The following is a 27,114-nucleotide window of genomic DNA, read 5'->3' as shown; positions in this document are numbered from 1 at the left end:
GTTGGCGAGGATTGGATTAGGAAATCTTGTTCTACATGGGTTGCGATAGATATCCTGGGTGAAAGTCCCTAAACCCTTATGGTACCAGGAGGTTGCTCCAACGTCTGGACCGAGTGGATGCATGCGAGTGCGATTATCAGACGGTTGCGCTTTCCACTATGTCGTAGTCGGTTGGAAGGGGTGCGGCCTTACCCGCCCAGAGGAGAGGGCAAGACTGAGTTCGACCGGCTCGAGGAATGGGTCCGCTATTGACGAGCCGAGCCCGATATTGGCAGGCAGATAGTGAGGTCTTTTTCACTCACCTTATTGCACGCGATGGGGCGGCAACCTGGCTTGGAGTGTACTAGACCCCGGTGATATTCCAGATTTGAGCCGTATTGACATGTGGACTTAGATGAGGATTTGTATGCTTGACTTGCATTTCGCATTGCATGGCCTTGGTATGGCCGACATCATTCTTTGCACCGCATGGCCTTGGTACGGCTTGTGGGATTCTTAGCATGTTCCGCATTACTCTGATACTGCATAACTACATTATCACCTTGAGCATACACTTTCACCACCCTCTAAGCTTTCTATAAGCTTATGCACGACCGTTGCGTGCAGGTGACGTTAGATCGCAGCAGCGCTGAGGCTTGGACGCGTGGCTGACCTTTTGGAGCTCTTTTTTTGTCTATCATCATTGTATTTTCCTTATGCTCATTGTACTTGTAAAGTTTTTTATTATAGTGGAAATGTGATGGAGTTTTTGGTTGTTGTTTGTGGGTTATGCCTTTGGTTATGCTTATTACGAATCAAACTGATGTACAAAATCCTCCTTGTAGCATCCCAGGATCGGAACCTGGCGAATGGGCGCTGGGAGTCGAGAATGGGGTTCTACAGAGGCTGTCAACGCCGGATTCGGCGATCGGGAATTTTGTGAGCCCGGTTTCCGAGTTTGGGGCGTGACACATATCGTAGCAAATCCTTCCACATAGGAATTGCCACACGTACAACCATCATGTAACCTCAAACATAAATCATGGCAAACACAAGTCATAATTCCATACTCATTCAAACATTTCAACAAACACTTGGAATGCATTAAAATCAATATAGTTTACATATATGTATAATATACGGGAAACATCGTATCTAAGCATATAAGATAGCAATCAAGTTAGTTATAAATCATTACTGACAATGAAAGGCTTGACAACCATAACCTAAACGTTTATAGTCCGCACCTTTCGCCGGTAAACTCGTACCGAGCTCGGTTTGAACATTACATATTTGTCTACGGCACCACAACAACCTATAGCATGAAATAGGTTAGCTATTTCATCACTTACATTAATTGAAACCCTAAAATAGGTTAGGGTTAGGTTTTCTTACCTAAGAACGGAATCGGAATCGCCCGTATAGCAATACAGGAATGGTGGTTAAGTACGTGAAGCGGCGGGAAGAATTCCAAGAACGAACTCCAACTCTCACCCTCACTTTCTCTCTCTTTCCTTCTCTTTTCTCTCTTCTTTCTCTTAGGGTTTTCTAAATTCATATGGAATGAGAGAGAGAGGGTTTAAGCCCTTTATATAGGCTCAAAAGTGATAGGAATGGCCCTAGGGCCAAGGTATACTTAGGTTACAGCCAAATAATGTCTATTCCGATCCAACGGAGCACTTCTGAAGGCCCCTCTACTGAATGCGGTCAGACTTAAGTTCCCTGACCATGGATCTAGGTTAGGCTAAGTTTTCGGTCCGATCGGATTTGCAGATCGACCGCGGCGGACTAGTTTCAGTTCAACGGTCACAGGTATTCGATCAGGGCCACAAGTACTCTGACCTGTGTTGGCAATTTTTCCTAATCTGAGGGTGTAATTAGGTCAGATTCCAATGGTCAGAATCCTTAGATTTGGCCTGCAAGCGAACCGACTCAATTCACTTAAGTTTCAGCTCATTTCATAAAGATATTCACGTTTCTCACACACTTCGCTCCGGGCTCAAGTTGTGTATTTTTGGGTACTATTACAACTTGATTTTTGAGGTGGTTGTCAAGTCCAGTAAGGCGGTCATAATCGTATAGTTTTGGGGTAATCGGACTTTCGACGTGCGGTCCAGGTCCGATACGGAGTTTCATGATGCTCCCGAGAGCAACTGGGTTTTGAGATTGATCCTAATTTGTAGGTAATGTTGAGTTAGTGATTTTACTAGTTTTAGGTCTTGTAGTTTGTATAGAAAGTGGTTCAAGCTAAATCCATCGATTGTTTAGTTCAGTACTTAACCAAACTCTGCCCTAATTATGACAGAATAAGGTCCTAGGGCAGTTCTACGCCCCTTTCTGGCACTTTTAATTAGTATATTATTTTAATTATTATTTTTAGTAGTTCTTCATCAAGTCTAGTTCATCTCTACCAAATTTCATTAGATTTCGTTTCGTAGAAAAATTCTAAAAATTCTAGAAGCAGCAGCCGTCCAAACTAATGATTTTCGGACAGTTGTCACAATGGCCTATATTTAACTATATTAAAATTTTTATTATATTTTTTTTTACTTATTTTTATATGAAACTAAACTTATTAAGCTTCAATCTGGCTTTCGAATCACCTAAATCGGAATTATAATGAGGGAGATATGACTTTTCAAAGTCGGACGAAATAACTGAAGAAAATGGCAGGAAACGGGCCGCTCGGCCCGCTGGACGGCGAGGCCTCGCGGTTGCGGCGAGACCATCGCCGACTCGCTGTCTTGTCTGGTGGTGGTTTCGCCACCTGATATTTGAAACGTGTGTATTTTGCAAACCATAATGAGTCATTTGACACACAATATATGTTTTTGGGGTGGGAGAAGCTGATCTATCCAAATAGGCTATTTATTTCATAAGATTCCAAAAGGTTAATGGTCAAAAATTCATTTTATTTATTTATTTACTATTTATAGTAAATTTTAGTTTAAGTATTGTTCTTCATTACCTAAACTTTAGGATTTGTAGGATTGGTGTCTAATATAAAAGTACTTAGAAAAATTTGAAGAATAGGGTGGTGAAAGGTGAGATTTTGAAGGAAATGAGTTAAAAAATGGATTTGAGACTTTGAGATTGAATTCTGAGAAGTTAATAAGGTGTCAGGATCGACTCATTACCTAAGTATGTCTAACTCCAAGTTAGCAAAAAATTCCGGGTGTTACAGGTTTCTTGTTCCATAAGAATGAATACAAGGAAATGAAAAGGTCAGCAATGATTGATATTGAAATTAACAAGGGTGAAACATAGGTAGAAGTCCAGCCGCAAGAAGAGGTATAAGAATATGTGAAGCAGCCACCTCTCAAGAGAAATTTATTGAGGGATTGCATGTTAGCAGCAAGATATAGAGATGATTCAAACGTTTCATTCGCCCTCATTACGAATCAGGGGGACCCATCTACTTTTCAGGAGGCTCTTGATGATGTATATACAGAAAAGTGGATTGCAGCGATGCAGGATGAGATGAATTCTTTATACAAGAATAAGACATGAGAGTTGGTAGAGCTTCCTGTTGGGTGTAAAGCGATTAGTTGCAAGTAAATCTATTAGAAGAAACATGATAGGTACAATGCTAGATTGGTAATAAAGGGTTACACATAGAAAAAATGTATTGACTTCAGTAAGATTTTTGCACCTATGGTCAAGTAGGTATCTATCATATTTATGTTGGTGCTGGTTGCCCAATACAATCTTGCATTGGAGCAATTAGATGTAAAAATTATTTTCCTTCACGGGGAATTGGAAGAGCAGCTCTATATGAAGTAACTATAATGGTTCAAGGTATAGGGAGCAGATAATAAAGTTTATACGTTAAAGAGGTCATTGTATGTCTTAAAATAGTCACGTAGGCAGTTGTACAAAAAGTTTGATTATTTCATGTTGAGCCAATGATTTATTAGAAGTGAATTCAATCATTGTGTCTACCTTAGAACACCGAGTGATGATGAATTCATTATCCTGGTATTGTATATTAATGATATGTTTATTGCCAGACATAACATGTTTGAGATCAACATATTGAAGGCTCGGTTATCAAGGACATTCGAGATGAAAGATCTGGGGATGCAAAGAAGATTTTTGATGTTAATATACATATTAACATGGAAAGGAGCAAGCTATGGTTGTCTCAAGCAGAATATCTCAAGAAGGTCCTACTTAAGTTAAGGATAGACAAGCAAACTGATCAGCACTTCCAACTTTACTCACCTTCGGCTTTCTTCATAATAATGTCCTACTATAGATGAAGAAAAAAAGCACATGTCTCGCGTGTTGTACTCGAGCACAATTGGTAATCGAATGTATGCTATGGTTTATACTAGACCTGATATTTCACATGCGGTGGGTGCTGTGAGTAGATACATATTTAACCCCGGCAAGCAATACTGGGAGATAGTGAAATATCTACTTCATTACATACGACGTATGACTAATTACGTCTTGATGTTTAGTAAGTATGAGGAGAAATTAGTAGGCTAGGTGAAAGCTATTTATGCTGGAAACGTAGATAATATAATGTCTACTTTCGGTTACTCATTTGTATTAGTGGATAGAGCGATTAGTTAGACGTAAAAGCTTCAGTCTATGGTTTCTCTTTCCATAACCGATGCTGAGTATATGGTGATGACATAAGCATTCAAGGGAGTATTTTAATTGATGGGTATAATGAATGAGTTGGGGCTTTAGCAAGAAGCCGTGCTTATAAATCGTGACATCGAGAGTGCAACCAATTTAATAAAGAAGTCGGTATACATTCTCGTACTAAATATATTAATGTTCGTCATCATTTTATCTGATAAGTACTTGATGAAGATGGTGTTACTTTTAAGAAGATTCACACAAGCGTGAATCCGACCGACATGCTTACAAAGGTTGTTCATGTAGATAAGTTCAGATTTTGCTTGACTTCTCTATGTTTGGCAAAGACATAATGAAGATGGAGTATACATAAGAAGTAATGATGAAGCTATGATGAAGACGATTAGAGATGGAGAAAGCAGCTTGGAGCAGTGGAGCATGGAAATTAAAGTCATAGTGGAGATTTTTGAAAACCGGTGCCTTTAATCTCTACTGAAATAGGGGTCTTTGATTGAATCAAACCTTGGCTCGATCCTATTTAGAAAATCCCTGAAATCCCAATTTACTTGCTGGATAGTTTTTTAACGTTCTTTGATCCTATTGGCGGGCCATTGATGCCACTCAATCAATTGAAGGTTTAATCGATGGTGGTTTTGCGCAATTATTTTGAGCAAGCGCATATTTTGTTTCCTAAATCGATTGTAACTCTATATAAGGGCTTGTAATTGTGGGAATTAGGGTAAGTCACGTACAGTGATCATTGTGGATGTGAGAGGGAGGTAGAAGATAGGGTTTTGAAGAGGGATTTTGGGTTTTCGTATCCGAAAGTTGATTTTAGCTCTTGTAATTCATTTTAATAATAAATTAATTGTCACCTTGTGTTGTGGTTTTTCCCTGCAACGATTTTTTCATATAAAATTGTGTGTCCTCAATGGTTGCTTTGTTTGCATTTATGCATTGTAGTGTGATTTTGTTTATGAGGTTGTTTACGCACGCCCCCAACAGCGTTGATACTCGGGTCTTCCACTCCTCTCCACAAGACGATTGATGGGGCTTACGTTCTTATCAACGCAAGCGAAAGGAGAGGTGACCGAATGGGCGGTGGAGAAGTCCTACCCATGGCAGACTCTCCACCAGTTGTCAATTCCACGCCTCCCTTGCCAACAGAGAAGAGCCCCTGCCATTTGTGTCTTAAACAATAAGATGTAATGTGACTCTTGACACACCTTAGAGCCGCACACATTCCAATTCAGTGGGCCCCACATAAAACCCAAGTGGCTGATCCAAACCGTACATCTCATGGCCTGAGTGGAAAACGTCATGTACCTATTAAAATCTTATGGTTGTATGTATGCCATCCAAGCCATTCATAAAGTATACCTACCACAATAATGAAATACCCCAAAAATCAAAGTACACCTACCACAATAATGAAATACCCCAAAAATCACATATTTACAATAAATAAGTGGGCCATACCATAGAAGACAATGAACATTCACCTAAAGACATCCCAATCATACGGTGGCATATGTGATGGTTGGATCAACTTTATGTTTGAGGCATCCCACTTTCTCAGTGGGATGACCTTTCGATCAGTCGACATATACAGACCATGGTAAACCTCACAAGCAAAGTTGTAGGGAGAGCTTTTTCCCGAACGCATGGTTCGCTCATACGCTGGACGTTAGAAAAACCTATACTTCTAGCCATTTGACCCATAGGGTTTCTTTCTTAGGCCATTACTTCAAAACAATTTTGCACCGATATTATTATTTTAAACGTCCAATCAGCATAATTTTTTAGGCCATGTCGCAGCCAACCAAAAATTCATCGACCAGTCACCTTGCATAGACTTAGGCCGAGTCTAAAAGCCCATAGGTGAGCCAGCCTATCCATGGCTCACCACACCCAGTTCACCTAGGATAGATCGGAGCCACAAATAAAGGTGGGTGGTCCTTGGTGTGACTTTTGAGGTGTGATGTCTACTGAGCCAGGCCTCTAAGCTTGAAAATGTACAAAGACCATGGTTCAAAGACTCGGTGACTTAGACCAACTTGGTCAGTGCTGAGTTGAGTCAGGACTCACCCTAGTTGCGGTCGAATCGGCCCAACTCATTCGAGTTGTGGATGACTTATGGTATAGAATCGGAGTAGGTCCTACTGAGTCGGAATTTAGTTGTATGAGTCACTCATCTACGTCTTAAAATCATTATAAACACTAAACAAGATGGGTTGATGTTGAAGACTTTTGAGTTAGCTGCGAGCAGGCCTGTGATTGGGCCCACCGATTTTTGTTATGGGATGTAAATGGCGATCTAGGAACAGCTAGCCTAGCCTACTAGTTCTCTTAATGGTGAAGCTTCGTCTAGCAGGAAGCCCAAGCGAAGGGACGTGTATTAGGTGACGTTGCCAACACCAATCTCACCCCCACCGGTAGCGTTGTGTTGTAATAGGAGCTGTGGAGCCCATCATGATGTATGTATTCTATATCCACGCCGTCCATCCGTTTTTTCAGGCCATTTGAGGTGGAAAATTAAAAATGAAGTAGATATGAGGCTCAAGTGCACCACACCACAGGAAACAGTGGGAATAATGACACCCATTGTTGAAAACTTCTTATGACCCATCATAATGTTTATTTTCCATCCAATCCGTTGATAAGTTCACAAGGTCTTGGATGAAGGGAAAAACAAATATCAGCTTGATCCAAACTTTTGTGTCTCCAAGAAGATTTTAATGGTGACCGTTCAGTCAACACTGTTTCCTGCGGTGTGGTCCACTTGAGGTTCGGATATTTTCATTTTTTGTTTCATTTCCAAAAATGATCTATAAAAACGGATGGACGGTGTGGATATAGGAAAAATATATCAAGATGGGCTCCACACTGCTCGGTACATCACATCACTACAGTGGGGGTCAACACCACCTGATCCGCGTGCCGAGTGGAGGCTTTGCTCATGTAAAGGGCGGTCCATTTTGACAAACGTAGCCGAGATTTTGAAATTATCATGATATTTTGATTGAACAATATTACCGTGATACGCTAATATCCTGGATATTTAAAATCTCTCGAGCGTTTTATTTTTGCAAATCGATCACAGTTTAAATGAAAAAACTATTTAGAAGTTAAAATATTTCGGTTCACACATTTTATGTTTAGTAATTAATAAAAATATTGTTAAATGTTTAATTTTTAGAGAGATTTTCACATAATATCATGAGAAAAACCAATCTGAAAATATCCCGAGAAGTTCCCGGACCAAGAAATTGCCGAGAAGGAGATTTGTCACGGGTCACTTCCGTAAATTTCGCCATTTCAGGTGTATTTTTCATTCACTGTTTTGTCTCTGCGGGAACTTATGATCCAGCGTGTGTCGCCGCCCACTACTGTCCACATGCTAATTATTCTAATGATCTGAACCGTCCATGATGTGGAACGTATAAATTTATAGCAATATAAGTTATTTCAAAATCATGATTATGATAATCTCCATCTGCAGATGAATTTAGACGATTGAAATGAATGCTATCAATGGTTCGCAATCAACTATAGAAATCAAACGATAAGAATCTCAATTAATTAAAATTATTGACTAATTTCTTATTTATATTCCTAATAAAGAAATGGACGGTTGAAATGATCTGACTACGTCACATGCTGGCATCAGTAGGTGACAATACACGCTGGATTGGGATTCCGCGACGGAGGCAAAACCAAGCGCCCAAGAAGCTTTCATGATGAAGGCGTGCCCGAGTCATTATTTTTAGCACCTGACCTCAGGCATCGTGTGACTCAGATCAGACCATGAGATGAATTAATAAAGAGAAATGCTCTATTGCACTCAGACCTCTATAAGTTATGGTGCTCCTAATCTCATTGGAACATTTAGATAGTCCAATCCATTGATCTAGACCGTTCATTAGGTCCAAAACACATATTATGGGTTATTCTAAGAAAATAACAGGAATCAGACGAATATCAACCATTTGATAAATATCCTTCAATATGTACGGTTAAGATAGTTTATATAAAAAGTCCAAAAAATATTCTGATCCATTTATTTCTTGGGACTCATCACGGATTTCTCACTATTATAAAGAATTGCTTTGTGTTAGGCAACAGCAACCATCCCATGTCTGGGTTAGAAAAAGGATGGCTACCGGAAATTTCTGTATTGTAGATTATTAGGTGAGTTCTGGATTTAATAGACGGTTCAGATTAATCGATTGAAGTGTACAAGTGAATCGGTGCAACTAGGAGCACTACAACTTATAATGCTCTCAGATCATTAGAGCATTTCTCATTAATTAATTAATAATTATTAAAAAAAAAAAAAAAAGGAGACTCGTTCTTGTGGTCCAGGAAATACAAAAGTAAATGACCAGACCGACAGCTGCTTCATGCTAATAGATGATCTGAGCCGTTCATAAGGTAGGTTGATGTATAAAGAAAAGAGCCGTGATAAAAGTATAGCCAGCAGAGCTGTGATAAAAGTTTAACCATTCAATTTTTTGGCAGGAAATTTAAAAGAATGTTGAACGGTCTACATTCAATATCAGATTCGTTTATGGTTAGGATTTTCTTACAGAGAAAGTGAACCGTAAGTGGCCTATCCTCGGTGGTGGGCCTTAGCTCCTGAAGTGGGTCTTGCACTCACTCAGGCTCTCCAACTGGGAAGAAAAGGACGCGGTTTGCATCTTTACTAACTGCGTAAGCTCTGTGGGGCTTATAATGGTGTTTGTGTCTTATCCACACCGTCCATCCGTTTTTTCAACTCATTTTAGATCACATCCCCAAAATATAAGAACATACATAACTCAAGTGAACCACACCATAGGAAACAGTGGGATTTGAATTCCTACCGTTGAGAACATTTTGGGGGCCACAGAAGTTTTAGATGATACTGATATTTGTTTTTTCCATTCATCCATGTCTGTGTAATCTTATGAACAAATTGGATGGGAAATAAAGGTCACTGTGGCCCCTAGGAAATTTTAACGGTGGAGATCATATCCCTACTGTTTCCCATGATGTGGTCCACTTGAGCTTGGGACATGTTTCAAGTTTGGTCTAATGCCCTAAAATGAGCTGGAAAAACTGATGGAGAGCGTGGATAAGACGTATACATGACAGTGGGCCCATATTATTTATTCAGCGAGCTATACATCACCGTGGGCCCCACAACTCAGTAAGCAATCCGCGTCCACTAGAGAAATAATTACACAACAGTTGTACGTGGAAGTTCACGTACAACCATTTATTTCCTGCCAAGATGTCGTATTTGTAAAATATCTAATCCGTGAAAAAGGGAAAAAACACACAATCATGATTGTCTCGTATAAAAATCAAGCTAATCCATTCTTTCAATAGGCCCCACCAACACAATGATTCATACCATTAAGTAATGCCCTATGATTTCGAAGGTGCCGATCGATCTGATTTTCCTTATATATTGTCATATTTGTGTTGTTGATCTTTCCAACGGATATGATATTCTAAATATATGGCGATTCAGCAGTAAAATAACAGATGTATAGGATAGTTCACATACATCCGATGTATGGAATCATCTCTCCCAACCGATATTAAATCGCCGAGGTCGATAAGAGCCTGTCTTTATCCTCGCTGCTTCAACGCCTCACCAGCGCGCACTCCCGACGCGTCAAAAAACAATCCTCGCTCGACACCTTCCCGTCAAAAACCCGGCCAGTAGCGTCAAGACCCGAAAATTCCTACGACACGGAAAAAGCTTGCGTTATTTTTCTATATAAAAAAACCGCCGTTTCGTTTTCACGGAAGCTTCGTGCACACGCATCGGCCTTTCCGTCGTCAAAGTCAAATAGGGAGCCGTTAAAATCCAACGGCGTGATTCATTTCGATGAGCTGTTAGTGTCCGTCAAGTTACGGAACGGAAAAGGCCAGTGAGGGAGCTTTTTGGGGGTTTCTGAAGCGTATTCAATTGGAGTTTGGAATCCGGACTTCTTGGGAGAAAAGGAAGAAGAAAACTGGTTCTTGAAGAGAAGGATCGAATCGGAAGGCTAGCTATTTCTGCTCTTGAAGTTCCAGATCGAGGAATTCAAAGGTAGATCTGTAATTTCTCTTCCTCTCTGTGCTATTTTTGGATTTTCTCAAAATCTTATCTTTTTTCTTTTTTCTTTTTTTAAAATCTCGGATTTGCTAGATCTCGGATTTCTTTTTGAGTTTTCCCTTTCTTCTTCTCTATTTCTGCGGAGATTTTAGCAAAAAACTGTTATTTCGTGTCGAGATCTCGATTTGTTGAAAATCTCGCGTCGGGAACTCATCTGAGGAGACCGTTGCACTGTCTCTCCTTGCACCAGATCTCTGGAGACTTTCGATTCGGTGCGGTTGGTGCGCAGGTTAGCCGATTTACCCGCTTCAGCGCCCGTTAGCATTTCTAGCTGAGTTTTATGCCACCTGACGGCCTTGGCTGACAGCGTGCCGACATTAACGGGTCAGAAGGGCATATCTGAACTGACGACTCTAATCCGGTTTTGGAGATTCATGTTGTCTTGGTCTGGCATCCTGTCCATCCGGCGCACGTTAGATGTTATCCTAGTTTTTATCATGCTTTTTTTTTTTCCTTTCTTTCTTTCTTTTCATTTCTTCCTTTGCTTATATATAAATATTCTCATTTTGCAGCATTTCTGGTTATTTTCTTTATGGGTGTCTGAAGGTTTGATGCGAATAATCATTAACGAATCCTGACCGTTGAATTCAAAGCCAGGTATGGGGACTTTGGCTATATTGCTGTCAAAAACTTCCAAGCTTTGCTATCCAGTTTTCTGCCTGTTGAAGAACTTCCTGTGTGCAGTGGGGCTGACTGACTATGGCATGCGTTTTCCACCGTTTATTGGCATTGGGGACCATCTGCTGTACATGTGTGGCATACATGTATGCCAATCCAGACCGTTCCAATCGTGGGCTCGCTTGCGGACATAGCAGAACCTTAAAACCATGTTGATCAGGTGATCCGAACTGTTCAATTTATCGAAGTCAAATGGACTTTGAAAAATAAACGGTTAGATAATCTGATTGGTTTGATTTGTTGGTCCATGTATGGAGTCTTAAAGGAACTGGTCACCATCTTCAACATGGAGGTCAGATGGTTAAGATCGTCTGATCAATGTGTTTTTTTTGGCTATGCCCCATCTGTAATGGGGCCTACAATTTGGGTCTGGATTTACTCACAACCTCGATTAGTGCTTGTAGTATTCTGATCTTTGTATAGATAAAAAGGAAAACTTCCATCTTCGTTTTTAGATTTCTTGGAGGGGCTCGTAAGAAATTTTTCTTTGAATTTTGCTTTCTGTGCAGCTTACCTGTGTCAACGTGAATGATTAAAGCATCGGTGGAACTCTGGTAGTTGTTTGAGGGATAACTAGTGTGGTGTGATCCGTGACCTGTTCGTTTTTTTAGTGGGTTTGATGTCGTTCCGTAGCATTGTTCGTGATGTGAGAGATGGATTCGGGAGCTTGTCGAGGCGGGGCTTTGAAGTGAGGTTGTCGGGACATAGCAGAGGGAAGTCACAGGGAGCGGTGTATGAGTTGCATGACCAGCCTCTGCTCATCCAACAGAGTTGTTGGGCGAACCTTCCACCAGAATTACTCCGTGATGTGATTAAGAGGCTGGAGGCGAATGAAAGTAACTGGCCTGCTCGCAAGCATGTTGTCGCCTGCGCTGCTGTTTGCAGGTCGTGGAGGGAAATGTGCAAGGAAATCGTGAGAGGCCCGGAGTTCTGCGGGAAGCTTACTTTTCCTGTCTCCCTGAAGCAGGTGATCTTGTTGTGGTATTTGCTGTTTGCATCTGTTTGTCCCTTTTTCATTAAAGAAAGAAATGTTATATGACCATTCCCTCCCCCCCCCCCCCCCCCCCCCCAATAAAAAAGAAGGTTATATGAGTATTATCCTTTTCTTTTGATGAATAAAATGTTATATGAGATCAAGTGGATTATTGATGATCTCTTGTTTCCAACATTTATAGCCAGGGCCCCGGGATGGTACTATTCAATGCTTTATCAAGAGGGATAAAGCAAATCTGACCTATCGGCTATTCTTATGTCTTAGCCCAGGTAAACTTCCTTACCTTACAAGCTTTGTTGCAAATTACAATGTTATTGCTACAAGTTCTTGAATTCCTTGGTGGTGGTTTTCAACATGCTTAAGTACAACTGCTTGAATGTTTCTTATCAACATCACCTGTTGTTCAACCTTCCATGTTGAGTTTCTTCAGTAATGTTGCATATGGTTGCATGCAACTTTTATGGTAAGTTCTGTTGTATCTGGTCTTTCTTTTTTTTTTCTCCTTCTCATAGGTTAATGTAATAATAGGATTTGTCTTCCTTTATGAGGAAAAAACTTTTCAAACAATTGGCATTTTCTAGTTGTGTGAAGAATATACTACGGAAATATTCTAAATTTTAAATTGGCATAGTGATTGTAGAACATCCTAGAACTGAGTCAGTGCATTCCTATCCTCAAATAAGAGAAACTCCATCTTCTCCTTCTCAGGGTTCTGTACTTTTGTCAGACATCTCTGAAACTAATTCATTTAGTAGTCTTTTATGTCTAGGTCATCTGTTCGACCAATGGAGTTGATGGTATAAACTGCACGAGCTAGAAAATGCTTTTAGGTTTGCATAGCAACGAATACATCAAATCAACAACATATTTGTTAAATGTGCCAAAGAAGAACACCCCCAGTTCGCAATGATGTATTAATATTCTTGTTCCTTGCATGCCACACTGGTTGTGATACCAAGATATCTCTTTTTTATCTCTTACCATCTGAATGCCAATGGAACTATATATGCTATCCCCGTTATGATTGGATGCCGTGTTGTCTTCATTCTGATCTCATCCAACTCACTATAAAATCTGTATCATTGATGTCTAGGATTTGGAACTTCATTCTTACCTATTGAAAAAAAAAAAGACAAGACAAGAAAAGAAACTGACAAAAGACCATCCCATATTATCAAGGACACAAAACTTAGTATTGGGCGCCCAATGTTCTGACTCCACACCCCTAAAAATAGATTCAACTGGCTGCTTCAGGCAAGTGATGCGATTTGACATGGTTTTCTGTGAAAAAAGAATTAATGCGTAGGAAAGTAATAAAAAATTATCTAAAATCTATGGAAACTAATAGATATCTTTGGCTTTGTTTTTCTCGACCAACTTGGCACATGGGCGCTGCTGTGCTCGATGCTTTAAGATGCATGGATGGTCATATCATTGATATGGATTGTCAATTAGATTTGCCCACTTTTCATGGTCTATGATGACAAATTCACACATTAGAGGAACTCTACCATCCGACCAATGTCAAACAAAAACGGAAGATTTCGGTTAAAGGTCCTACGATCAATACGAAAGTTAATTTGATTGAGTTTGCTTTGGATGGCATATGACTCCACGGGATCATTTTGATTAGATGACCGTAACCACATAATCATCCCATCCGTTGCTTGGAAAACTTATAGTTATTAAATGAGTGGTTGTTGTTTCCAAGGTTAGCATCTCCAATCAATATGAGTGCAAGGAATAGTTCAATTGGATAACATATGACTTAAGGGAACTATTTTGATTTGGTGTAAATTTTCAATAGGGCAATTCTTAATATGAAGGATTGGGTGGAAGCATAGGTTTCTCAATCTTATCCTCTAGTTATTTCAGGGGACCTTTTGTTGGGGGTTGTTGTATTTGGGTATTTTTGTATATTTGTATGCTTTGGTTTCGGCCTTTTTATAATATATCATCATTGAAAAAAAAAAAAAAAAAAGGAACTATTTTGATTAGATGACCATTAGCATCCCATTGTGGCTTGGAAAACTCTGTCACAAGGTATTCAATAATGGTAACGGCCAGCATAACAACCAGCCGTTGAAGCATTAGTTACGGGCTGTAATGGTTTTTTTTTTTTTTTTTAAACAAAAAAATGTGAAAATATTAGAAATTTTCAAATAAAATGAGGGGATTCCAAATATGTATTTTTTTTCTTCTTCTAATTTTGAACATATGTTTATGATGGTGTAATGGGCATTCTGATCGTTAGTAAGAATGTTGCATCAGGCTGCTTGATGATATCATTAACCTGAGAGGCTTAGACTGACTGCAAAATTTTCATATTTAATTTTCCAAGTATATGATATCAATGATTTAATATAAAAAAGATTATGTGAGCGTGAATCTAATATTGAGACAATCATGTATGTATATCTTTATATAACCATTTAATCGCAAACTATAGTATAGCTGTATGGGTCCAAAATATAAACATATAATGTTGAAACAACATTATCTTAAACAAATACAAACTAGAAATTGAAATTTAAATTCGGATGAAAAGTATTGGAGTAATTTGGGACCACTTGGATGCTCCCAGAATGGGCCAAAATTTATATAGTCCGTGGAATCCATCTTACTAATGCATATCTCTAATCATTTGTGACACCATTTGCCTCATGATATTTAAGGAAAAATTAAAAATTAAATTCGGATGAATGGTGTCGGGTCTATTTGGGACCACTTGAATGCTGCCAAAATGGGCCAAAATTCATGCAATCTATGGGATTCGTCCCATTAATGCATACCCCTAACCATTTGACAACATTTTTCTTAAGAATTTTGAGATAAAAATTAAACTTAAATTCTGATGACTAGTTTCGGACTCATTTGGGAACACGAATGCCTTTGAAATGTGCCAAAATTCGTACAGCTCATGGGACTCATCCCACTAATGCATATCCCTAGGCATTTGACATCATTTCTCAAGAAATTTGAGGAAAATTATAAATTAAATTTGAATGAAGAGTATCGGGCCGATTTAGGACAACTTTAATACCCCCAAAACGGGCCAAAATTCATGCAATCCATGGGATTCATCTCACTAATGCTTATCCCTAAGCATTTATCCTTAAAAAATGACATTATTCATCTTAAGAAATTTAAGGAAAAAAATAAAAATAAAAATTAAATTTGGACGAATGATGTTTGCTGATTTGGGACTATTGGATGCCCCCAAAGTGGATGAAATTCATGTAATTTGTGGGATTCATCCCACTAATGCATATTCCTAACCATTTGAGATCATTTTCCTCAAAACTTTGCAGAAAAATTTAAAAATTAAATTCGGAGGAATAGTGTCAGGCTGATTTTGGATTACTTGAATACCCTCAAAACAACCCAAAGTTCATGCAATATATGGAACCTATCCCACTAATGCATATCTCTAACCATTTGACACCGTTTCACTTGAGAAATTAGAGGAAAATTTTAAAATTAAATTCGAATGAATGGAATTGTGCCAATTTTGGACCCACTCAAATGCCCTCCAAAATGGGCCGAAATTCATGTAATCAGTCGGTTTCACCCCACAAATGTATATCCCTAAGCATTTGACATCATTGCTCTTGAAAATTTTGAGGAAAAAGTAAAAAATTCTGTTGCTATTCCTCCTAAAGATGACATAAAATTACCAATGCTTTCCCCGGTTCCATTGTTACCGCGGGACTTATGCAATTGATCGGATCATATAGATATCCCTTCAACACAACATATGTCATCGAAAGGATGTCGGACGACCCACCAAAGCACGAAAGCCAGGATCTTTCCGAAAATGGGACGTCGCCTTCTTGCCCAGACTAGCTTGCTTTCTTTCCCGGTAAGTTTGTCTCTGCAGGGCACTCTAACAAGAATAGACTGCACTGGACAAGAATTGTAATCTACACTTGAAAATATTTTTTATTAATTGCTGGAAATTATGAAAAAACCAACAAAAATACAAAAAAAGAAAAAGAAAAAATTATACATACATTCAAATTGAACACAAATCTAGCAAGATTTGGTCGATTGGCAATATAGTATTAAATCAGTAAATTTGCAGCAAGAAAAAGAAAAAATGAATTTTTTTATTTTTATTTTTATTTTCTTAACATTTGTACCCATATCTTCCATTCCTTGAAAATGGATTCTGTGCAAAATATATTAAAAAATCGCACAAATCTAGTTGAAAATGGCCCAAAATTAGTTCCAAGTAAATTGTCAAAAAGTGGAGGGAAGATGGGGGGAAATTTGAAAAAAAAATCCTTGAAAAGGGGACTTCTAGGTTGTTATGCAGCATCATAATGGATCATTACAGGCTCGTTAAACTCCGAAATTTCTAACACGGGCTATTACAACCCTGGATCACATAATGGCCTGTTCTGTTTCCGTTACATAATCATTTTTGTATACCTTTCTCCATCATCATCATCATCTAAGCCATATCACAATTAATTGGGTCTGTTAATTGAATCCTTTTCCGCCATTCCCCTCTTTTAAGTGCCAGACATTCCTATCTTTTAAGGACCAGACGCTTAAATTTCAATTAGATGATCGATCATCAACAAGGTATTAAAAAATGGCTACATAATGGATGGTCCTGGCTGTTACATGCTATGTGGTAATAAGTCATAACAGCCCATTACAAAAAAATCAAACCATAGTGGCTGTTATGGCTCTATTATGGTTATGCATCTATGTGCTTCCAAAAGGGGGTTGTTTTCATTTTTTCGCTATTTCTATAGTTTTTGAATTTTTTTCTTTTTTAACCCATTTCTACTAGATTCGTGTAATCCTTGAAGATTAAAACACAAGATCTAAGTCGTTTATGAAGAAGCGAAGATCCATGGCCAAATTTAGGGAAAATAGGTTTTTTTTTCTTGCTATAAATGTATTGATTCAACATTAGATTACCAAATCGATTTGATTTAGCTGTGTTTGTATAATTTGTCCTTTTTTTTTGTTTATTTTATATAATTTCCAGCAATATTCTTTTTTTTTTTTTGGAATTCTAAAATATTTGGAGTGTAGATTGTTCAAGTGCTTGTATTTAGATATACACATGCATGTGCTAAAATCAATGCTTTTCATCTATTTACCCATTAGTGAGATAAGCTCCATAGATTGCATAAATTTCAGGCCGTTTTGAGAGCATTCGAGTGGTCCTAAATCTCGTTGACACTATTCATCTGAATTTAATTTTTAAAATTTCCTCAATTTTGGATGGAAATGGTGTAAAATGGTTATATAAAGATAAATATATAATTATCTTATCGTTAGATTCATGCTCATATCATTGTATTTATATTGAATCGTTAATATTAGATATTTAAAAAAAATTAAATATAGGAATTTTGAACTTAGTCTGAGCTTCTCGAGTTTAATAAAATCATTATGCATCCCGAGACAACGTTTTTACCAAAGAATTGCCCATTACACCATAAACATGTTCAAAACCAGAAAATAATACATTTGGAATCATCTCATAATTTATTTTTTATTTTTTGCAAAATTTCCAATAGTTTTTTCAGAATTTTTCTTAAGAAAGAAAAAAATAAAATAAAATTTGATCGTAATGGTGCTGTAACTGTCCGTAATGGTTTAATCGCCTGCTGTTATGCCAGCAGCTGCCGTTATTGGATACCTCGGTCATCAACTGTTTGTTACTACCTCCGTCCACGTTCTTTTTGTCTTCCCCTTGCCCTTTTAGAGCAGTAACTTCCATCATGAATCTGTGGACTGTGGCTTGGAAAACTAATGGCTATTAAAAGAGTGGCCCTTGTTTCCAAGGTTAGCGTCCTCCAATCTATACGAGTCCCACATGTTGGCCCGTGAAAAAGTGGGTGGAACTAATCTACAGTTTGAAGGGGTGATTTCACCATCCACATGTTGTGTGCGCAGGGCACATTAAGATTGTCAATCTGTATGTGTCCCGGTATATTTGTATGGTTGGTTAATGGTTACTGCTATACACTATAACCCAGTTAGATTGCCAAATGACTTCACAAAATAATTAATGACTTGATCAAGTGAAGACTGATCATCATTCATAGAAAATTTTACAGATGAAATGATGCATGTCTTTGATATTTGCAGTTTTCCTCATGAAAGATGGCAAGTCAAACACTGCCGAAAATTTTAGCCCTTGCCATCATCATCTTTAGCGTCAACATTGAAGTTATCTGTGTTTAACATTGACAATTCAGCACATATCCTTATCATTTATTTGTCTAGCCTCTTGCCGCCATTCATTGCTGAATTCACTTGAATATAATCTCCTTCTTGTGCATTGTGAGAATAGGATTAGATGGGATTACTCGTGCATAAAAAGAGATCAAAGGGGGAAAAGACTGGCATTTCTCTGTTTTGAAGTTTAAACATATTGACTAAAAAAAGAAAAGAATTCTATAATATTCAAGAGCTCTCAGTCCCAGTGGGAATCACAACTATTCAAATTGTCTACTGCTGTTTAATTATTTATTCTGTTTTTTTTTTTCCCTCTTAGTCCATAATGGTGTTAAGTGGGAGCAATAGTGAGAGTGGATTTGGGTTCTGAAGTGGTGAAGCAGCAAATTCTTAAAAATTTAGGAAACATAAATGCATCAATAGTGTCTGTAAAAAAATATTAAGGAGTTGTGCTCTCCATTTTTTCAATGAGTATTGACTGTTGAGTACTGATGGTTTTTTTTTTTTTCAATCAATTGAGATCCTGAAAAGAATTGAAAAAAAACTATGTTCAACTGGATGTGGAGTAATTCCCATATAAAGAGATCTTTCCAATTCCCTCTTCGGCAAGAGAATTAGGGATTTAATTTTCCACATTCAATATGCTGAGTAGATGTTTGGTCTTGCAACAAGCTCTCGTGTCATAATGATGAAGGACCTTTAGTTTGATTTAAGTATTGGATGTCCGAGCAATAATGTCTTATGAGCCCCCCTCCATACTAAGAGATTTCAGGTAAACAACATCGAAGAAGCTGTCAGCCTTTTTATTAATGTCTGTCCTCTGCCTAGGATGAGTTCCCTGGGCCTACTGTGTTGTAGAATGTCAATTTTTATTACCTTATTCATCTCTTAGAGTCCCGCTTCCTCCCAATATAGGCATGACAACCATACAAAACAAATTGTAATTTACTTTGATGCCATTTGTTTGTTTATTCTTTTTATTTATTTAGCCCTAGGTGCGTCAAGTTGGAACGATAGTGGGAGTGGATTTGGGTTCTAAAGTGGTGAAAGCAATCAAAGTTTAAATTAAAAAATTAAAATTTAAAAAAAAAAAAAAAAAAAAAAACGCTTAAGAAATAGAATGTCTCGAAAGTGAGTATTCAAAAATATGAAGGAATCAGATGATCCATTTTATTATGAGTACTTAAACATCTTTAATGTGCCCCTCTACACTTATTAGGTTTTAGGTAAGCAACTTGAAAAAACCATCAACCTCTTTACCGTCGCGGTGGTAGAAGCCCCAAACATCATGTTGAAAAGGGCATGGAAGGGTTGATCTAAAGATTCATTGTGGAAAATGCCAATCTCAACATTGCCCACACATAATTCAATGATGAAACTATCCTTTTTCTGCGACACTGAGTGCCAAAAGTTGGACTACTTGAGAAAAGAGTTGAGATTTTTTCAGCGGCATCAACCCATAAGTTAATCTCTGAAAAAGTGAACTATTAGGGATACGCTTGAGAAAATCCTTTCCACAAAAAAAAGAAAAAAAAAAAGAAAAAAAAAAAAAAGAAAGAAGGAAAAAAGAAAATGAGGAAGTTAATGGCCTAGCAGGGCTAAATGAATGCAAGGCTGGCAAGCTCTCTGTATCTTATCTTGGATTCTGTGTGTATTGGAAGCCCCACAAAACATCTGTTGGATGTGGTGGCCAAACTAGTCGAAAGGAAGCTCTCAGTAGCCAGGAAAAAGAAGGTACCTATGGGTCACATGTGGGACAAATCACCATAATCAAAATTGAGTCCTGAAGTATTCTGTATGTAAAATAATAAATTATAAAAACTCGCAGACCCCGAACTCAAATGCATATTTGGAAATTGAGAAACTAAAAAAAATATGGTTTATAGTTCAATTTCTTTCCAAGATGGGGAATTGAATTTCCCATCCTTTGAAAATTTGGCATAGGTTATAAGGTTCAGGGTTTTAAATATCAGTTTCAGCGTGCGGCTCGTCTATTTAGAAACTAATACAACTAGCTAAAAACCAGAACGACTTGTCTGAAATTGGACAAGCCACATAGCTGATAAATAAATAATTAAACAAGTAAAATTCATAAAACTTGAAAATTAAAAAATAAATAAATTTAAAAGTAAGGGAAATAAGAAAAAATGCATACATGTCTTAGCACGATAAATAAATAAAATTCATAAAAATGAAAAAAAAAAAAAAAAAAGAAAAATATTTAAAAAAAGAAAAGAAAAAAAGCACATGCAAATCTTACCCAAAAAAAAAAAGGCACAAGCGTAGCATTGAAAAAAAAGAGCACAAAGAGAAAGGAAAAAAAGAAAGAGAACAAAAAAAAAAAAAAAAGTACACCTATCTTCTTTTCTCCTGTGTTCTTCTTATCTCTTCTTCCTCTTCCCCTCCTTTCTTCTTCACTTCCCCTGTGGCTCTGCTGAAATATCCCATCACCTATACGCTCGCTTCATCAAATAGGTGGGGTTAGCAGGACCAATTGATGTGTGTCATGTGCACACGTTGAATTACAAACCTCACTAACCTTAAGTGCAGGAAAACTTTGATACTCAAGCGGAGGCTTATAGTTGATTGCAGGCATTAAGAAATCATAAATGTGGCATACATGCAACTTGAATTGAACCATTCAAGTTCGTGGGACATTAGATTGACCATAAACCAAAGATCACGTTGATTATATATTCTAACTGGTTGACTGGTGGCCGTTAACTGGACGGTGATGACCTATCCACCATGTGTCTCAAAACATGAATAGTTGAATTTTTAATGTATGTCGTGTCTCATCTGTTCAATTTTTAAGTGGATGCATGTCAAGCATCACATTGTGAGAGTTTCAATTCCCCTTAATCACAAGTAGGTTTTGTTTTGTTTTTCTGAGAAAAACGCAAATGGGCTCCAACTTGCACTGACTCATCACACAAGTTGTCCCAATACAAAATGAGTTGAACCAAGTGGGGACTGAGTTGGAGTAGCTCTTGTAGCGATGAGGGTTGGGCAGTCCTAGCCCTTGAAGGTATGATGGGATTGCTCAATAGATCCCACAGAGAGTTTCTCCATGAGCAAAGGGAAACTTGAGCCACAAAATTCTTTATTTGAGTGCTACTAGTTAGCGTTTTAGATAGCGAATAGCAGGTAGCATAGCATTCACCTCTCTGAAGTGTGAGGTGCTAAGTGGCTTACACTACATGCTACTTCTAGATTTTAGTTAAGGTTGTGCTTGGTTGCACCAATTTCATGATATTTTGTACCAAATATAGACTGATTAATAATGAAATTTCATGATATTTGGTGCAACCAAATGCAACCTAAAGTAATAGGAATAGGCAATGATTAAGTATAAAGGTAAAGAAAGAGCAATGGAACTGATTTACTATTGTTACTTGTATTATTTTTTACTAAACCATTCAAAAGATTAATATATATTTTTTTTTATTATTGAAAATAGAAAATGTAACGAATCATTGAAAACATTAATTGATTTTAATGTTGTAGTGAAAAATTACTTGTAATGTGAGCTACGTAGCATGTAGCATGAACTATATAGCATGTAGAGTATGCAAATTATCATGTAGCATAAGCTTACACTCGACTTAAGCTATTTTCATGAGCTGCATAATGTTAATCCTAACAGTGTTTGAAATATCAGTACAGCATTATGTATCGCATCCTTGGGATATAGATACATATTGGTTATTGCACGGGATATATCTTTTATATCGGGTAATTTTTCGCACTTTTTGGGAAACATGGGGAAGTATTGGGAAAATGGTTGAATTTTTCAATGAAACTTTTAAGGATTGTTAAAAAAGACCTTAATACACACTTCTAAAAAGAAGCGCACATAATAGGTTTGCTTTGTATAGGGTCCTAAGCTATGCGCCGTTTGACTGAACTAATGAAACTATATTCAAATTGAATGCATAACATTTAGAGTGTATGTGATGATCATTTCATCAAACACTCCTAAATACTTCGAAATTAATCTCAATTGACAGCTGGTTGAAGGAAATTTCAAAAAAAGTTAATATTTTAATAATTTTTAATTAAAAAATAATTTTTATTTTCTGAAAATTGACAAGGGCTTAAAAAATCAGTAGATCAGCCCTCATACATGCTTGATTTCATGTTTGGAGTGCAACATCACAAGCAATTTGGGAGAAATTGTTGAAATTTTGAATTTTTCCAATTTTCCCCAATCTGGACCACCTACATTAAATTTTGAAATTAGAGTGTATGTGATGATCATTTCATTAAATACTCCTAAATAGTTTGAAATTAGTCTCAATTGACAGCTGGTTGAAAGATTTTTTTTTTTTTTTTTTAAATGGAGAACATGAAGAACATGGATATCTAAATCAAAGCCCCAACTCCATGATTTTTCATGCAAAACATGAATAACCAATGGATTTGTAACCATTTGACACTGATTTAACATAAATTTTTTTATTTTTTATTTTAAAGGGATCGGAAATTGAAAATGCTCACCAGGTCGAACATGTGGGATATATTGGCAAGATATCGACCAATATCGTCAATATTTAAAACATTGAACGCTAAATCTACGTTATGTAGTGTAAGCTATTTAAAATACTGGTACTATTTTTGTGGAAGCTTCTTCCCATATCTATAAATTCTCTGTAAGATCCAGAGGATCACATTTTTTTCTCTTCGAGACTTTTCTTCTACCTAGAAGAACCACGGAATACAAGAGAGTTTTTACACGCTAGAAGTGGAGCTGTGGATCTGCATCACTTTTTCCAGGCATCCTTATTCAAATGGCATTCTAAGAGAAATCAAAGATAAAATTTACAAACTTCGAAGCGGAGGTCGATTGATTTCCATTGTACAATTGGAATTAAACTTGAATATGGCTTCCATTGATGTATGGTTGATGTTGAAGTCTGTGTATTTGTAGTGATGCACACCATATGCAAAGAATGGAGGTATTGAGTTGCCTTGGTGTAGCAAGATTATTAAAAAATATGCCTGTATCGGCCTGATGCAGGGATGATAAGACCCGGTACATAGAATTAGGCTAGTCATCTGGTAGGCCACCCCTAATGTTATAAATAAAATTGCCAGTGGTCCACATTCAACTTACACTTGTGGGCTGCCAGATGAGGTGTCCTGCCTTACCTTATTTATGTGGTCATCTTCACAGTTGGGCCCACCTTATGGCACCACTCAGTTAGTCAGATATTCTGACCACTTGCCAGGATCCAAAAATGAGGTGGCGTTTGCCTATTTGCTCTTTTGACTAAAACTTCTCTATATTCTGACTTCATGGCAGTTCTTTGTGTGTCACTTCATGTTAATTCTTGGCCTTGATCATATTCATACTGAAATGTGATTTATCTAAACAAGTGTTTGTAAATGATGTGCATGTGATCATTATTATTTGTTGGTTACACACACACATGCACCCAAATCCTCACCTGCACACCACGCACAGGCGCAGTCACACACAGGCACACTCACATGCATATATGGAGGTCCTAGCTAATCCATTGCTTCATTTCTGTAGCTTTGCTTGTTGAGAATGGTAAGTTTCTCTTGTCTGCAAAGAGAAACCGGAGAACTACTTGTACAGAATACTTGATCTCTATGGATGCTGACAGCATATCAAGATCAAGCAGCACCTATATCGGGAAATTAAGGTAATAAGATCTCAATTCTACGAGTTTTCTCTATTCCTTTGTACAATTACATTATCTCCCTGCTTCGATTAAAAATCATCAGAAGCAAGGAATTTGGTAACGGCAGGCACCAGCATAGCTGGTTGCATGACCATTACGACCCCCTTAACGGCCCTGTAAATGGTCGGCTTTTATTAAGGGAAAAAAGTATCTGCTCCATATTGGCCTGTTACAGGCCCCTGTCGGCTCACTGCAGCCTCATATCGGCCCATTACCAGCCCTCAGCATACTACAGCCTCATATCAGCCCATTACAGTTACAGCCATTACTGGCATGTTATGGGCCTCTTTTTCAGATGGGGTGTTACAGCCCTATTTTACGTAGCAGGTCCCACCATTACAATTGTGTAACGGGCCTAACTCTGTTACATAACCGTTTTTTAATACCTTGGTTTCAGAAGATTCTAAGCTACTGGGACTTTCAGTGAAGTTGCACTTTTTTTCTTTTTTCTTTTTTCTTTTTTCTTATTAAACCATAAAAAGATGATTGAAGATGTACGTCACTAAGTCTTTCTGATTCCGATGTAAATCATTTTTCACAAGTAGTTTTAACTGATCTTATGTGCTGTTCATTTCTTCTGCTGCTCTCAACAGGTCGAATTTCCTCGGCACAAAATTCATTATCTATGACACCCAGCCTCCATACACTGGGGCACGTGTCCCCCAACTGGGCCGATCAAGCCGTAGATTCTACTCAAAGAAGGTCTCTCCCAAAGTCCCGACCGGCAGCTACAACATTGCCCAGGTAACATACGAGCTGAATGTGCTGGGCACTCGTGGCCCACGCCGGATGCACTGCACCATGCACTCCATCCCAGCGTCCTCCCTTGATGCCGGTGGCACTGTCCCTGGCCAGCCCGATCTCCTCCCCCGCTCCCTTGAGGACTCATTCGGGAGCATCTCCTTCTCAAAATCCATGGATCATTCTGTCGAATTCAGCAGCTCGAGATTCTCTGACATAGTTGGAGCTGGGGACGATGACGAGGATGGCAAAGAGAGGCCCTTGGTCCTCCGGAACAAGGCGCCGAGGTGGCACGAGCAGTTGCAGTGCTGGTGTCTGAATTTCCGAGGACGGGTGACAGTCGCTTCAGTCAAGAACTTCCAACTGATTGCCGCCACGCAACCAGCTGCAGGTGCACCAACGCCCTCACAGCCAGCCCCGCCGGAGCATGACAAGGTCATACTGCAGTTTGGCAAGGTCGGGAAGGATATGTTTACTATGGATTATCGGTATCCACTATCAGCATTTCAGGCGTTTGCTATCTGCTTGAGTAGCTTTGACACCAAGTTGGCTTGTGAATAGAGAAGAATTGAAGGTTAGAAATAGTTAGGATTGATGATTATATCATTGTTGTCTTACTAATCCCACGAGTGTCCGAGCATTTGCCAAACTGGTAAATGTGTGGGGCATCTGATCCATGCATTTGGTGGGCAGCCTGGTCCAAATCCAAGGCTGGTCTTCTCAGTAGGCAGGTGACTCCATAGAATGTGAATTTAGGGCAGTCTTGCAGACTGCCCATTGTTTCTGTATTCTTGGCCCGCCTAATTCGTTAGCGACCCTAATTTCTGGGCGAGGTCATCTTATAGACAGTGGTGCCCACCTGATGCATGGCTTGGATGAAAACACTACATGGAGGAAGGATTTCTTCTTGTTGTTGTAGTATTTTTCATAGTACTTTAGATGCTTTCTTTTTTACATCTGTTCAACTTTTCCTCTTATGGGATTAACATAAGCCGTACTTTGACTGTGGCCTGTTGCCGTAGCGGTAATGGACACACATGGTCCTTTTGCCAAGTGATCTGGTTCGTTCGTCAGGTGGGTAATGCTAGCAATTACAGATGGAAAATCTTGTCTGGGGCAATTAACGCGGTAGAAATGAGGGTCAAAAAGTAATGATCAACGGTACGTGTATGAACAGCGGGAATTCTGTGCGCACCCATTGATTGTAGGGCTGTGAGATGGGCGATGCACCCGGGGATTGTAGGGCTGTGAGATGGGCGATGCACCTGGGGATTGTAGGGCTGTGAGACGGGGTGGTGCTCATAGCCCCTGTAGCCAAACAGGGTCCAGTGTGTATGGGAAAATGTGGTGGAGCTCAAAGCATATAGCATTGTTTCACTTCGTATACTGTTAGGACATTTTGGCTATATACTGGAGATGGATACATTCAGACAAACAGGACTTGTTTGGATTTGGGCAAAAGTGTTGCTGATGAGTAGTTTTGGTCCCTGTTTGGCAAACACCTTGGATCATGGACAGCAGCATGGATGGTAGCAAAACGTTACTTGTCAAAAAGTGCATTGATTCTTCTTGTGCACAAGTGTTGTTTGTCAAAATGCATTGATTCTTCTCGTTCACAAGTGTTGTTTGTCAAAATGCATTGATTGATTCTTGTGCACATGGAATTGGATTTGATTGATTCTTGTGCATAAGAGGATTGACGAAACAATGGATATGTGACTCGGGATGCAGCTTTGCACAAATCATCCTCCTAGGCAGGGATCCACATGAGGTATGCATAAGTTACACAAGCGATTTGCTATTGTAGTAAGTGAGAAGCATTTGAGAAAGAAGCTTGCTTAAATACATCTTGGCATATTGCAATTAAGTCTCTAGCTCATGATCCAATGCTCCAAGCTGTTTATACGTGAAAGGTGACAAATAAAAAGGTTATAATTACATTATTTCAGCCCTTCGTTAATTTGGCTCATTTGGTTTGAATACATGTTGTCATTAGCATTGTATAATAAACTGGTTGGAATATTCAATCCGAGAGCCATTTTGGAGCATCCCTCATCCAA

At 38.4% G+C, this 27,114-nt stretch overlaps 1 protein-coding gene across 7 annotated transcripts; it reads left to right on the top strand.

Annotated features, from left to right (window-relative positions):
• The first annotated feature begins 10,225 nt into the window (after window positions 1–10,225).
• Window positions 10,226–26,107, top strand: LOC131237388 (tubby-like F-box protein 8). Of its 7 annotated transcripts, XM_058235124.1 has the most exons (8): window positions 10,226–10,657; window positions 10,914–10,952; window positions 11,236–11,320; window positions 11,408–11,561; window positions 11,911–12,368; window positions 12,577–12,664; window positions 24,142–24,274; window positions 24,907–26,107. In XM_058235124.1, the coding sequence occupies exons 5-8, from the start codon at window positions 12,021–12,023 to the stop codon at window positions 25,613–25,615; spliced, it is 1,278 nt and encodes a 425-aa protein (XP_058091107.1). In that variant the 5' UTR covers window positions 10,226–10,657; window positions 10,914–10,952; window positions 11,236–11,320; window positions 11,408–11,561; window positions 11,911–12,020; the 3' UTR covers window positions 25,616–26,107. The 7 variants fall into 7 exon arrangements, with proteins under 7 accessions (XP_058091107.1, XP_058091106.1, XP_058091103.1 ...); XM_058235123.1 differs by lacking the exon at window positions 10,914–10,952; XM_058235120.1 differs by lacking the exon at window positions 11,408–11,561.
• Window positions 26,108–27,114: the final 1,007 nt, after the last annotated feature.

The sequence above is a fragment of the Magnolia sinica genome, chromosome 2, assembly GCF_029962835.1.
Source record: "Magnolia sinica isolate HGM2019 chromosome 2, MsV1, whole genome shotgun sequence".
NCBI lineage: Eukaryota > Viridiplantae > Streptophyta > Magnoliopsida > Magnoliales > Magnoliaceae > Magnolia > Magnolia sinica.
This window is presented reverse-complemented; position numbering and strand designations above follow the sequence as displayed.